The sequence below is a fragment of the Thalassophryne amazonica genome, unplaced genomic scaffold (genome assembly GCF_902500255.1).
Source record: "Thalassophryne amazonica unplaced genomic scaffold, fThaAma1.1, whole genome shotgun sequence".
In the NCBI taxonomy this organism is placed as follows: Eukaryota; Metazoa; Chordata; class Actinopteri; order Batrachoidiformes; family Batrachoididae; genus Thalassophryne; species Thalassophryne amazonica.
The window spans coordinates 89,489-104,879 of NW_022986244.1; the positions used below are offsets into that span (position 1 = coordinate 89,489).

At 45.4% G+C, this 15,391-nt stretch overlaps 1 protein-coding gene across 2 annotated transcripts in view; it reads right to left on the reverse strand.

Moving 5' to 3' along the window:
• Positions 1-15,391, reverse strand: part of abcf3 (ATP-binding cassette, sub-family F (GCN20), member 3) — a 166,852-nt gene that overhangs the window by 2,524 nt on the left and 148,937 nt on the right. The window contains exon 21 of one of the 2 annotated variants that reach the window (XM_034165315.1): positions 7,665-7,857. In XM_034165315.1, coding sequence (XP_034021206.1) covers positions 7,699-7,857 — 159 coding nt within the window. In that variant the 3' untranslated portion in view covers positions 7,665-7,698. Of the gene's footprint in view, positions 1-7,235; positions 7,858-15,391 lie in introns of those variants that run through there. The other variant, XM_034165314.1, reaches the window with a different exon arrangement.

Consider the following 15,391-nt stretch of genomic DNA (forward strand, 5'->3'; position numbering starts at 1 on the left):
AAATTAGAGGTCATCCATGTCTTTATGTCTTAAGACAATCCTGCAGTTTAGCTAATTGGTGTGTGTCCTCTGGCTTCATGGATAGATAAAGCTGGGTATCATCTGCGTAACAATGAAAATTTAAGCAATACCGTCTAATAATACTGCCTAAGGGAAGCATGTATAAAGTGAATAAAATTGGCCCTAGCACAGAACCTTGTGGAACTCCATAATTAACTTTAGTCTGAAGAAGATTCCCCATTTACATGAACAAACTGTAATCTATTAGACAAATATGATTCAAACCACCGCAGCGCAGTGCCTTTAATACCTATGACATGCTCTAATCTCTGTAATAAAATTTTATGGTCAACAGTATCAAAAGCAGCACTGAGGTCCAACAGAACAAGCACAGAGATAAGTCCACTGTCCGAAGCCATAAGAAGATCATTTGTAACCTTCACTAATGCTGTTTCTGTACTATGATGAATTCTAAAACCTGACTGAAACTCTTCAAATAGACCATTCCTCTGCAGGTGATCAGTTAGCTGTTTTACAACTACCCTCTCAAGAATCTTTGAGAGAAAAGGAAGGTTGGAAATTGGCCTATAATTAGCTAAGATAGCTGGGTCAAGTGATGGCTTTTTAAGTAATGGTTTAATTACTGCCACCTTAAAGGCCTGTGGTACATAACCAACTAACAAAGATAGATTGATCATATTTAAGATTGAAGCATTAAATAATGGTAGGACTTCCTTGAGCAGCCTGGCAGGAATGGGGTCCAATAAACATGCCGATGGTTTGGACGAAGCAACCAATGAAAATAACTCAGACAGAACAACCGGAGAGAAAGAGTCTAACCAAATACCGGCATCACTGAAAGCAGCCAAAGATAACGATACATCTTTGGGATGGTTATGAGTAATTTTTTCTCTAATAGTCAAAATTTTGTTAGCAAAGAAAGTCATGAAGTCATTACTAGTTAAAGTTAATGGAATACTCAGCTCAATAGAGCTCTGACTCTTTGTCAGCCTGGCTACAGTGCTGAAAAGAAACCTGAGGTTATACTTATTTTCTTCAATTAGTGATGAGTAGAAAGATGTCCTAGCTTTACGGAGGGCTTTTTTATAGAGCAACAAACTCTTTTTCCAGGCTAAGTGAAGATCTTCTAAATTAGTGAGACGCCATTTCCTCTCCAACTTACGGGTTATCTGCTTTAAGCTACGAGTTTGTGAGTTATACCACGGAGTCAGACACTTCTGATTTAAAGCTCTCTTTTTCAGAGGAGCTACAGCATCCAAAGTTGTCTTCAAAGAGAATGTAAAACTATTGACGAGATACTCTAACTCCCTTACAGAGTTTAGGTAGCTACTCTGCTCTGTGTTGGTATATGACATTAGAGAACATAACGAAGGAATCATATCCTTAAACCTAGTTACAGCGCTTTCTGAAAGACTTCTAGTGTAATGAAACTTATTCCCCACTGCAGGGTAGTCCATCAGAGTAAATGTAAATGTTATTAAAAAATGATCAGACAGAAGGGAGTTTTCAGGGAATACTGTTAAGTCTTCTATTTCCATACCATAAGTCAGAACAAGATCTAAGATATGATTAAATTGGCAGGAACTGGTACACGCTGTCGTATACGCCGGTCCAGAGCATCCCAAACATGCTCAATGGGTGACATGTCCGGTGAGTATGCCGGCCATGCAAGAACTGGGACATTTTCAGCTTCCAAGAATTGTGTACAGATCCTTGCAACATGGGGCCGTGCATTATCCTGCTGCAACATGAGGTGATGTTCTTGGATGTTGGCACAACAATGGGCCTCAGGATCTCATCACGGTATCTCTGTGCATTCAAAATGCCATCAATAAAATGCACCTGTGTTCTTCGTCCATAACAGACGCCTGCCCATACCATAACCCCACCGCCACCATGGGCCACTTGATCCACAACATTGACATCAGACAACCGCTCACCCACACGATGCCACACACGCTGTCTGCCATCTGCCCTGAACAGTGTGAACCGGGATTCATCCGTGAAGAGAACACCTCTCCAACGTGCCAAATGCCAGCGAATGTGAGCATTTGCCCACTCAAGTCGGTTACGACGACGAAATGGAGTCAGGTCGAGACCCCGATGAGGACGACGAGCATGCAGATGAGCTTCCCTGAGACGGTTTCTGACAGTTTGTGCAGAAATTCTTTGGTTATGCAAACCGATTGTTCCAGCAGCTGTCCAAGTGGCTGGTCTCAGACGATCTTGGAGGTGAACATGCTGGATGTGGAGGTCCTGGGCTGGTGTGGTTACACGTGGTCTGCGGTTGTGAGGCTGGTTGGATGTACTGCCAAATTCTCTGAAACACCTTTGGAGACGGCTTATGGTAGAGAAATGAACATTCAATACACGAGCAACAGCTCTGGTTGACATTCCTGCTGTCAGCATGCCAATTGCACACTCCTTCAAATCTTACGACATCTGTGGCATTGTGCTGTGTGATAAAACTGCACCTTTCAGAGTGGCCTTTTATTGTGGGCAGTCTAAGGCACACCTGTGCACTAATCATGGTGTCTAATCAGCATCTTGATATGGCACACCTGTGAGGTGGGATGGATTATCTCAGCAAAGGAGAAGTGCTCACTATCACAGATTTAGACTGGTTTGTGAACAATATTTGAGGTAAATGGTGATATTGTGTATGTGGAAAAAGTTTTAGATCTTTGAGTTCATCTCATACAAAATGGGAGCAAAACCAAAAGTGTTGCGTTTATATTTTTGTTGAGTATATTTGATGGTGTGGGGTGTTTTTGCTTGTTGCTTTTTGACGGTGTTTATTAGTTTTTTGTTGTTTTTTTTTTAAGATGTGGGGTTTTGTTTTTTACTGACTTCTTTTTTGGACTGATGGTATTTTTTCTTTTGACTGAGGATTTTTGTTGGTTTTTGGCGGTGTTTATTAGTTTTTTTTTTTTAAGGTGTGGGGTTTTTTTTTACTGGCTATTTTGTTTTTACTGTTTTGTTTTTTTTTCTTTTTTGGACTGATGGTTTTTTTTTTTTTGACTGATGGTGTGTTTTGTTTTTTTTGACCGTGTGGGGTTTTTTTTGTTGGTTTTTGACAGTGTTTATTAGTTTTGTGTTGGTTTATTAAGGTGTGGGGTTTTGTTTTTTACTGACTTATGTTTTGGACTGATGGTGTTTTTTTTTCTTTTGACTGAGGATTTTTGTTGGTTTTTGGTGGTGTTTATTAGTTTTTCTTGTTTTTTTTTTTAAGGTGGGTTTTTTTTTTTACTGGCTATTTTGTTTTTACTGTTTTTTTTCTTTGTTGTGTGCATTTGTTGGTTTTGACGCTGTTTATTAGTTTTTTGTTGGTTTTCTTAAGGTGTGGGTTTTTTTTTTTATTGACTTATTGACTCAGTTTTTTGTTGGTTTTATAAGGTGTGGGTTTTTGTCTTAAATTTTTTGTTTTTACTGGTTTTTTTTTTGGACTGATGGTGTTTTTTCTTGTGACTGATGGTGTGTTTTTTGGAGTTTTTTTGAATGACGGTGTGGGTTGTTTGCTGGTTTTTGACGGTGTTTATTAGTTTTTTGTTGGTTTTCTTAAGGTGTGGGGTTTTTTATTACTGACTTTTGTTTTTACTGTTATTTTTTAGTTTTTGGATTGATGGTGTTTTTGTTCTTTTGACCGATGGTGTGGTTTTTTTGGGGGGGGGGGGGGGGGGGGTTGATGGTGTGGGGTTTTTTTTGTTTGTTTTTGACGGTGTTTTAGTTTTTTGTTGTTTTTTTTAAGGTGTGTTTTTTACGGACCATTTTGTTTTTACTGTTATTTTTTAGTTTTTGGATTGATGGTGTTTTTGTTCTTTTGACCGATGGTGTTTTTTTTTGGGGGGGGGGGGGGGGGGGGTTGATGGTGTGGGGTTTTTTTTTGTTTGTTTTTGACGGTGTTTTAGTTTTTTGTTGTTTTTTTTAAGGTGTGTTTTTTACGGACCGTTTTGTTTTTACTGTTTTTTTTGGGGGGGGGATGGTGTTTTTTTTTCTATTGACTGATGGTGTTTTTTTGTGTGCGTGTTCTGTCTGTGATTTTATGTAGTTTCTGTCGCTTTGTGGATGTTTGTCCCGCTCAGTGAGGACACAGAACAAGCAGCATGGTGTCGAGGTCGTCTTCATGTCTGCAACCAATTCTGAGACTGATCTAAAATGGTTCCAGTGTCTTTGTTATGGCCCAGTCACACGGCACTTAACGAAGGGTGACGAAGCCCTGACGAAACAAGAAATCTGGACTTGCGTTGACTGTCGTTGACATCATTTAACCTTCGCGCAGCTTCGTTCCTGCAGCTGGTGCTTCGTCAGATTTTTAAACTTGAAAAATTTGAACGAAGGGCAACGAAAACCTCAGTTCGTCTGTGTTTTGTTTCGCTGTCGTTCTTGACTTTTTTTTAATTGTTTGTGTAGTTTTTGTAATGTTATTGTTTAGTTTGACTTCGTTGGAGCAGCTGAATGTTTTTACACAGTGCAGAAGCCGGTTTGTGAGTGCTGAGGCTGCTGCTGTGTTCATGTACTGTCGGAAATTACAGGACAAACAGCCTACTTGCTTGGATTTTTTTTTTATCTGTGTGGGGGGACAGCTTCACTGGGCTCAGGCACCTTACAAAGGCCATCTTTTGTGTGGATATAATTAATTATTTTGCCACAAGCAACTGTTGAATTTGAAACAAAAAAGTTGTGTAATTTCCGACGGTACTTGAATTCAGCGGCAGCAGCAGCTCCTGCATGCACTTATTTTGTATTAAATATAACAATCTGAGTGTAGGAATGACAATCCAGTCCTTCTGTACATGTGGCAACAGGCAGATGAATCAAAATGATGATATAAAGAGCTGTTCTGGAAGGAAGAATTCATGTTGTGGATCAGTGATCAGCTGGTGGAAATAACCGCACGTGTCAATGCGCGCGTTCACACGCACTGATTAATTTACTGCTCTGATATATTCAAACATCTTTACACATATTTATATTTATTCTCTCTTTTGACAGTTTTCTGTTATAAATCAATATATATGGCTTAGAACATAATACAGTGATACAGCAGTGACCACGGAACACTTTTTTTTTTTTTTTTTTTAATTGGAGCATGACGGAGCGCGCATCGTGTCAACAGACAGTGTGGATTCTGATCAATCAATCAATCAATTTTTTATATAGCGCCAAATCACAACAAACAGTTGCCCCAAGGCGCTTCTGATGACGACGGACATGATCCCTCTTTTGTTCTGGACGAGGAACCAGAGCAGGTAATCCACTGACATGCACACAGATCTCCACAGATTCTGTTTGCAGTTTCTCCAGGACTCAGGTGCTATGTGCTCTGATCAGACACACACTGCTCCAGCTGTGGCTCCAGGCGCATTTCGTCGAGATCGTGAGCTTCGGTTTTGTTAATTTCCTCTTTCGTCCCTTTTGTGCTCTTGCTTCGCAGACTGTTCAGTGATAAAAGCTCTTTCGTCCACCTTTTCTCAATGAATTGTAACGTTTTTTTACTTTTTCCCTTCGTTCAGGAATCGTCGTGTGCCATTACATCATAAAACTATATTAGTGGTGACCCTGACGAAATGTTCACGAGGTTTAAAAATGTTGTGAACATTTCATCATTTCTTAAAAGCTCTTTACTCAGGCGACTTCTTCTGTTTTTTTTATTTTGAGTTTGTTTCTTCAGTTTCAGCTCTTTACTCAGGCGACTTCTGGTTTTTTTGAGTTTGTTTCTTCAGTTTCAGCTCTTTACTCAGGCGACTTCTGGTTTTTTTATTTTGAGTTTGTTTCTTCAGTTTCAGCTCTTTACTCAGGCGACTTCTGGTTATTTTGTTTGTTTTTTTTAGTTTGTTTCTTCAGTTTCAGCTCTTTACTCAGGCGACTTCTGGTTATTTTGTTTTTTTTTTTTAGTTTGTTTCTTCAGTTTCAACTCTTTACTCAGGCGACTTCTTCTGGTTTTTTTTTTTTTTTAAGTTTGTTTCTTCAGTTTCAACTCTTTACTCAGGAGACTTCTTCTGGTTATTTTGTTTTTTTTTTTAGATTGTTTCTTCAGTTTCAGTTCTTTACTCAGGCGACTTATTCTGTTTTTTTTTTTAGTTTGTTTCTTCAGTTTCAGCTCCTTACTCAGGTGACTTCTTCTGTTTTTTTTTTTAGTTTGTTTCTTCAGTTTCAGCTCTTTACTCAGGCGACTTCTGTTTTTTTTTTTGAGTTTGTTTCTTCAGTTTCAGCTCTTTACTCAGGCGACTTCTGTTTTTTTTTTTTGAGTTTGTTTCTTCAATTTCAGCTCTTTACTCAGGCGACTTCTGTTTTTTTTTTTTGAGTTTGTTTCTTCAATTTCAGCTCTTTACTCAGGCGACTTCTGTGGGTTTTTTTTTTTTTTTTGAGTTTGTTTCTTCAGTTTCAGCTCTTTACTCAGGCGACTTCTGTTTTTTTTTTTTTTTTTTGAGTTTGTTTCTTCAGTTTCAGCTCTTTACTCAGGCGACTTTTCTGTTTTGTTTTGTTTTTTTGAGTTTGTTTCTTCAGTTTCAGCTCTTTACTCAGGCGACTTCTGGGTTTTTTATTTTGAGTTTGTTTCTTTAGTTTCAGCTCTTTACTCAGGCGACTTCTTCTGGGGTTTTTTTTTTTTTTAGTTTGTTTCTTCAGTTTCAGCTCTTTACTCAGGCGACTTCTGGTTATTTTGTTTTTGAGTTTCTTCAGTTTCAGCTCTTTACTCAGGCGACTTCTGTTTTTTTTTTTTTTTTGAGTTTGTTTCTTCAGTTTCAGCTCTTTACTCAGGCGACTTCTTCTGGTTATTTTGTTTTTGAGTTTGTTTCTTCAGTTTCAGCTCTTTACCTCTTTACTCAGGCGACTTGTTTTTTTTTTGTTTTTTTTTTTTAGTTTGTTTCTTCAGTTTCAGCTCTTTACTCAGGCGACCTTCTGGTTATTTTGTTTTTGAGTTTGTTTCTTCAGTTTCAGCTCTTTACTCAGGTGACTTCTGGTTTGTTTTTTGTTTTTTTTTAGTTTGTTTCTTCAGTTTCAGCTCTTTACTCAGGCGACTTCTGTTTTTTTTTTTTTTTTTGAGTTTGTTTCTTCAGTTTCAGCTCTTTACTCAGGCGACTTCTGTTTTTTTTTTTTTTTTGAGTTTGTTTCTTCAGTTTCAGCTCTTTACTCAGGCGACTTCTTCTGTTTTTTTTTTTGTTTTTGAGTTTGTTTCTTCAGTTTCAGCTCTTTACTCAGGCGACTTCTTCTGTTTTTTTTTTTTTTTTTTGAGTTTGTTTCTTCAGTTTCAGTGAAAACTGAAGGTTTGGGTTGTTGTTCAGATGAAGCCACACGTCATTCAGATATTTCAGGATTTTATTTTGCTTCCATTGCTGGAGACTCACGTAACCATGACGACTGCGTGCGCTCCGGCAGATTGCACAATCGGCCACAGAATCTAAACCACGTGTTAGACTTTTTAAATAACATCTCAATCATCCTGCACTCGACACGTCGCTTCAGTCCAGCCGTGTCTGTGACCTTCTGACCCCAACATGACAAAAAAACACTCGGGGCCAATCAGTACATGCCACATCAGCCACGCCCCCAACCAGAGAAGGCGTGACCGTCCTCTCATCCACTGAGGGAGACAGCGAGTGACTGGCAGCTGCAGCAGGCGTTGGCGTTGGTGTGATGGGGACGGGGCAGGGTTTGTTTGTGGGCGTGGCTGTGCCCTCACAGGTAGCCCTCCTTCCTGAACTGCTCCTGAAGGATGTCACGGTACTCGTCAAAGCCGCCGTCGATGCGGTGAACTTTTCCACCCTCACACACCCACAGCTCTCTGCAGACCAGGCGGATCAGACGCTCGTCATGTGACACCAGGACGACCCCGCCCTGAAACAGACCGCACACTCAGGCTCAGCAGGAAGTACAACATTCTTATTATTACTACGACTCATTCTTACGAGGTCTGTCAATAAAGTATAGGTCCTTTTTATTTTTTTCAAAAACTATATGGATTTCATTCATATGTTTTTACGTCAGACATGCTTGAACCCTCGCAGCCGCCGCGATGCTCCGCCACAGGAAAAACACCTCTGTTGGAAGCCTTAAGGACAAGTTGGAACATGTCCTGCTGTTAAACAATTTCTCATATACTCGCTCCACTGAAAGCCATCAAAAGCCGCCTGGATTTTACAAATGGTTATCAACATGGAGGTGTCCGCACGTCTTTCATTAAAAAAATCTCCTTTAACAGTGGAATATCCGGATAAAATGCTGAAACCGACTTCTTCTGAAACTTCTCTGTTCTCTCACGATGTCCTGGATCAATAGAGCCTGAAATGTGGAGGTTTTCAGCTTGAAACAGGCTGACGACGGCGCCTGAGAGCGCTGTGCGACGTCTCGCACAGTGGGAAGTCCTTAAAGCGACAGTATCACCTCAAAATCTCTCATCAGCCGTTAAAATTTTCACTGAAAACCAGCTTAATTTTTCGAACCGTGTCCACTTCGATGTGTCTCACAGGTTTAGGAAAAATTTTGATCAAACAAAGCGCCAGTCTCTCAGCAACTTCTCAGACAAAGGAATTCCGACGAGGGGCTGGACGACTCCTCCCACAAGGAGTGCTCACAGGCGAATGACGTCACCGACAGGCGTGGAAAAAGTCACGCATGCGCACGAGGGTTCAAGCATGTCTGACGTAAAAACATATGAATGAAATCCATATAGTTTTTGAAAAAAATAAAAAGGACCTATACTTTATGGACAGCCCTCGTATACTTGGTAGAAAAGCTGTGTCAGGGCTCATGTAGAGTAGCACTCTGTCCAGGCTTGGTCTGCCTCCTGGTCAAAGATAAGAATGAGGCCACCTAAAAGGGAGGACCAGACCGGGCAGACCAAACTGCCACAGCACCGTGACTGTCGGCACGTGTCTCATCAGTCAGCTGAACCCTAGGACCCTACATTTTACTACTACAAGGTACAAACCTGATGTTTCATTTAAAGCGAATGTGAGCACTTTTTTTTATAATTCTGCTTTTAAAGTGGATATGACACCTAAAAATGAGGTAAAACTGATCTAAATATCAGACTATACATACAGTATAGTAAGTTGAAAGTGGTTTTAATCATTATCACTGAGAAAGTTTGTACAGCTTCTCAAAAGTGTGTTTCTTGGAAAGCGTGCTGGCAGCGTTCAATCAGCGGTCACGTGATGCCGTGACGTCACAGCGTGTAGAGTCCCGTCTTTGTCTGTTTGATTGACAACAGGAACAGATGGACCTCAGTGTGGACAGTGACCAGATCAAGAACTTTTCTGATTCCTCTTCAAGTGTGGATTATTTATGACCCGGATCCTGAGGATGTCACAGTAGTGATTAGACCCTACGGATTGGAGCCGTATCTTTCAGATGAACATTCAAACCAGGAGCATTCTGGAAAATAATGCCGACGGTGTTTATGGCGGAGCCGAAGCAGAGGCAAGAGACATGCCAATTCCGATGGATTTTGAAAGGCTGCAGAATACGGAATGGTAAGGGAGGCTTTGAGTTTTGTTACTGCTGTTTATAACACTATAGCATTTTCAATTCTAGTGTCTGTTTACTGCCTTTGTTATTGTTCCGGAGCCGTGATAGTGCAGGGTTTTTGCCGTTTTCGAGTGCCAGGCTTTGCATTCATCCGTGTTTAGTTACATTATTTTCACAAAACAATAGGAAATAAACAGCGAATGTTTCTAAAAAGATCGCCAAAAACAACAGTGAACATGGCGCCGCCGTGTTTACTACGAATTGCACTGATATTTTTACAAGTTCCTTGACCATTTCAAGATTATTGTGAACATATTATTTGGGGGTTGACATTTTAGGTGTTCTGTGAGCGGTGCGAGAACTTGGAGATGGTAGAGGAAAGTGTCTGCTGTCGGGAGCAAATGCGGGTGTGCGAGCGGCAGCCTGACATTTCGTGCATCACACAACACCGCGGCTTTCGATCAATCTGCCTGGACTTCAAAAGGCTAAAACCTGTCGCCCTTGTGTTTGTGCAACATGCTGCGACTGGCAGGCATATCGACAAACAAGTCCCTGAGAGCTGTGTTTAATCAAAGTTTCTGCCGCTAAAAAAAGAGTAAACAACGGCCGCCAGGCGCGCAAGCTGATACGGTCTACAGGCAGTGACGTATTTCAGGCTTGGTACTCAGCGGGAAGCTGGCCACGGGATGTGCACATTTTTCAGTGGCGGGACGTTCAAATGTTATATATAATGGGAGAACCGCGTCCATCTTCCCAAAATGCTTAGGTTGACCGAATTATATAACCTTTGTTACATGTAATAAGACTATGTTGTCTTTAAGTGTCATATCCCCAAAGCAGGAACAAGGTTGGAGGTGAAAAACAGCAAAAAAAAACAAAAACAAAAAAAAAAACACAGATTTGTTGTGCAAAACAACACACCGGAAATAAGAAAGAATCCAAAAAAAAAAAACAGTCAACAAAAGCACAAACAAAAAAAAATGGCAGGTTGGATCAAGGTCAAGAACAAAAACAAATGCAAGGTGAGCAGTCCATAGAGCAACAATTTTTTTGGAGAGGAAAGCAAAAGGGTGATCCAAATAACAAACACAGGTCAAGCACAAAAAACAGTAGTCGTGCCCTGCAACAATTATACAACTCAGGAGAAACGTGGGGCTCAAAAAGCAGCATGAAGTTCACCGACAAGGATGCAGTATCCAGATCAGACAGGAGATAATATACCTCTGGAAATATAATTTTCTGGCTTGTTAAGAATGAAATTCAACTGTCTGGACAAATAATAAAATTGTGTTCTGCTTCTGACTGTTGTGTGGGCCGCTGAAGAGGAGGTACTGCTGGCCCACCACCACCAGATGGCGCCCTGCTTGGAGTGCGGGCTCCAAGCACGAGAGGGCGTCGGAGCCGCTGGAGGTGACAGCTGTCATCAATCAACACCAGCTGTCACCCATCACCACTACTATAAAGACCGGACTGCAACTCCACCTCCTTGTCGAGAAATCTTCTACCATACAGGTAATCTTCTCTGCTGTGATTATTGTTGTCCAAGACATTGTTCTGTGTGCAGCCGTGTTCCTGTGGACTCTGTCAGAGGCTGGATTGGCGGACAATCCAGAGACCAACAGGAGCTGCATGGGTGAAATTGTTGCTGGAGGTGGAGGTTCTCCCTCCTCATTGTGTACAGACTGTGGGATTACTGAGTGTGTGAACTCACACTCATCCAGAACTGTTTCTGTTTTCTGCCAGCAGTACCGGGTCTGACTGCTGAAGACAGTGGCCACCTGGGGCGCAGGGCTTGGCGGCTCCGGTGTTCTTCAGATCCGTTGGTGGTGAGGCTTGTGTGGGTTCCGGCTTCTCTCTCACCGGACGTCTCCTATCTTCGAGCCTGCCACACGTCACCTTTTGTTGGATTGATATAACACATTTGTATCTGTCTGTTTCACGTTGTGCACTTTCACAACATTAAATTGTTACTTTTTGGCTATTCCATTGTCCCTTCATTAACGCCCCCTGTTGTGGGTCCATGTCACGACACCTTCCCAACAGGATTTCTCGGCCAGCGTCATGTATCCCGAGGGGCGTCAACCATCGCTTGAACGGCCAATGGAAGAGCGAGGTGCACAGGCGCCAGCAGGAGGCGTGTTGGGTGAGCTGCAGCACATCTTAACCGCCTTTACCACTCGGTTGGACTTAGTTACCGAGCAGAGCAGTATTCTCAATCATAGGATGGAGGCTCTCACCGCCCAGGTGGAAGCGCGTGCTCAGGGCGCTGCTGCAGCACCTCCTCCTGCTGACCGTGTGCCAGAAACAGACATTCCGCTGGTCGTTCAACGAACCCCCCCACCTTCCCCTGAAGCATACATAAGCCCTCCGGAGCCGTACGGCGGCTGTGCGGAGACGTGCACGGACTTCTTGATGCAGTGCTCGCTCGTCTTTTCACAGCGTCCCGTCATGTACGTGTCAGACGCCAGCCGGGTGGCTTATGTGATCAATTTGCTTCGAGGAGAGGCACGCGCCTGGGCTACGGCGCTTTGGGAGCAGAATTCACGGCTCCTAACGGTTTATACTGAGTTTGTGAGGGAGTTCCGACAGGTGTTCGACCACCCTCATAGAGGCGAGGCCGCTTCAAGTGTGCTGCTGTTGATACGGCAGGGGCGTCGAAGCGCAGCTAAGTATGCAGTCGACTTCCGCATCGCGGCAGCGCGAGCCGGCTGGAATGCTGTTGCGCTCCGCGCCGCCTTTGTAAACGGACTGTCTCTGGTCCTTAAGGAGCACCTGGTGGCGAAGGACGAGCCGCGGGATTTAGATGGGCTTATCGACCTGGTTATACGGTTAGACAACCGATTAACGGAACACCGACGGGAGCGAGACGAGAGGCGTGGCCGGGTCCAAGCCGTCCCTCTTCCTCCCGGGTCTGAAAGGAAGCCGACTTCCCCACGCTCCACTGCCAGGGCTCTCCACGTGACAACAGCTCCCCCTGCTGACGTTTCTATGGAAACAAGTAGGGCCAAAAAACGATCAGATCAGAGACAAAGGAGGCTGATCCGTGGTGAGTGTTTTCTCTGCAGCTCCACCGAGCACACACAGAGAGAGTGCCCCAAACGGTCAAAACAGCAGCACTCGTCCTTAGAGACTGGGCTAAGGGTGGGTCATAACACGCACGCGGGGGAACCCCGAAAATCAGCACGAATCCCAGTCACAATCCTTTGTGAGGATTTAACCCTTCATGCCCCAGCACTTATAGACACGGGGTCAGAAGGCAATCTGCTGGACAGCAGATGGGCAAAGGAAGTAGGGCTCCCTCTGGTGGCTCTGCCTTCCCCTGTGAAGGTACGAGCACTAGATGGCACTCTTCTTCCATTAATCACACACCAGACACAGCCAGTGACTTTGGTGGTGTCTGGGAATCACAGGGAGGAGATAGTGTTTTTTGTAACACCTTCTACCTCCCGAGTGATTTTGGGTTTTCCATGGGTGTTGAAACACAATCCCCGGATTGATTGGCCATCTGGGGTTGTGACGCAGTGGAGCGAAACCTGCCACCGGGAGTGTTTAGGATCCTCGGTTCCACCCGGTGAGATAGCTAAGGAGGAGGTCAAAGTCCCGCCCAATCTGACGGCGGTGCCATGTGAGTACCACGATCTTGCTGACGTCTTCAGCAAGGATCTGGCACTCGCCCTTCCCTCGCACCATCCGTACGATTGTGCCATCGATTTGATTCCGGGCGCTGAGTACCCGTCCAGCAGGCTGTACAACCTCTCACGTCCGGAACGCGAATCAATGGAGACCTACATCCGGGACTCGTTAGCTGCTGGGTTGATCCGGAACTCCACCTCCCCGATGGGTGCTGGTTTCTTTTTTGTGGGTAAAAAGGACGGCGGACTCCGTCCATGCATCGATTACAGAGGGCTGAACGACATTACGGTTCGCAACCGATACCCGTTACCTCTGTTGGATTCGGTGTTCACGCCCCTGCATGGAGCCCAAATATTTACCAAACTTGATCTTAGGAATGCGTACCACCTGGTTCGGATCCGGAAGGGAGACGAGTGGAAGACGGCATTTAACACCCCGTTAGGTCACTTTGAGTACCTGGTCATGCCGTTCGGCCTCACCAATGCGCCCGCGACGTTCCAAGCATTGGTTAATGATGTCTTGCGGGACTTCCTGCATCGGTTTGTCTTCGTATATCTAGACGATATACTCATCTTTTCTCCGGATCCTGAGACCCATGTCAAGCATGTACGTCAGGTCCTACAGCGGTTGTTGGAGGACCGGCTGTTTGTGAAGGGCGAGAAGTGTGAGTTCCACCGCACCTCTTTGTCCTTCTTGGGGTTCATAATCTCCTCCAACTCCGTCGCCCCTGATCCGGCCAAGGTTGCGGCGGTGAGAGATTGGCCCCAACCAACAAGCCGTAGGAAACTGCAACAGTTCCTCGGCTTTGCAAATTTCTACAGGAGGTTCATTAAGGGCTACAGTCAGGTAGTTAGCCCCCTGACAGCCCTGACCTCCACTAAAGTCCCCTTCACCTGGTCGGATCGGTGCGAAGCCGCGTTTAGGGAGTTGAAACGCCGGTTCTCGACTGAGCCAGTTCTGGTGCAGCCCGATCCTACTCGCCAGTTCACAGTGGAAGTGGATGCCTCTGACTCAGGGATAGGAGCCGTGCTGTCACAGAGTCACTTCTGCCATGGGTCCAAACTCTCCTGTCATCCTGGAGTGCGTAGGACCATGGCAGTAGTCCAGCAGCGTTTCTGGTGGGCGTCTATGGAAGCCGACGTCCGGGACTACGTCCAGGCCTGCACCACCTGCGCCAGGGGCAAAGCAGACCACAAGAGGACCTCAGGTCTCCTCCGACCTCTACCGGTGCCTCATCGCCCCTGGTCCCACATCGGCCTGGACTTTGTCACGGGCCTCCCGCCGTCCCAGGGCCACACCACCATCTTGATGATAGTGGACCGGTTCTCCAAGGCGGCCCACTTCGTGGCCCTCCCGAAGCTCCCTACGGACCAGGAGATGGCAGACCTCCTGGTCCACCATGTCGTGCTTCTGCATGGGATACTAGCGGACATCGTCTCAGACCGTGGCCCTCAGTTCTCCTCTCAGGTCTGGAGGAGTTTTTGCAAGGAACTGGGGGCCACCGTGAGTCTCTCGTCCGGAGTTGGAGCAGGCCCTCCGTTGCGTTACCTCCGCGCACCCGACGGCCTGGATTACCCATCTGGCCTGGATCGAGTACGCCCACAACAGCCAAGTGTCATCTGCCACCGGCCTCTCCCCGTTCGAGGTGTGTTTGGGGTATCAGCCCCCCTTGTTCCCGCTTGTGGAGGGTGAGGTCGGTGTGCCCTCGGTCCAGGCCCACCTCAGGAGGTGCCGCCGGGTGTGGCGGACCGCCCGTTCTGCCCTGTTGAAGGCCCGGACGAGGGCCAAGGCCCATGCCGGCGTTCCCCGGCCCCTGCATACCAGCCTGGGCAGGAGGTATGGTTATCAACGAAGGACATCCCCCTTCAAGTGGAATCACACAAGCTGAAGGACAGATATATTGGACCCTTTCCCATCACCAAGGTCCTCAGCCCGGCCGCAGTGAAGCTACGGCTGCCAGCTTCACTGCGGATCCATCCTGTTTTCCACGTGTCCCGGATCAAACCATACCACACCTCACCGCTCTGCACCCCTGGACCTGCACCACCTCCTGCCCGGATCATCGACGGGGAGCCGGCGTGGACCGTGCGTCGGCTTCTGGACGTCCGTCGCAAGGGTCGGGGCTTCCAGTATCTGGTGGACTGGGAGGGGTATGGTCCCGAGGAACGCTCCTGGGTGAAAAGGAGCTTCATCCTGGACCCGGCCCTCCTGGCCGACTTCTACGCCCGGCACCCGGATAAACCTGGTCGGGCCAGGAGGCGCCCGTTGA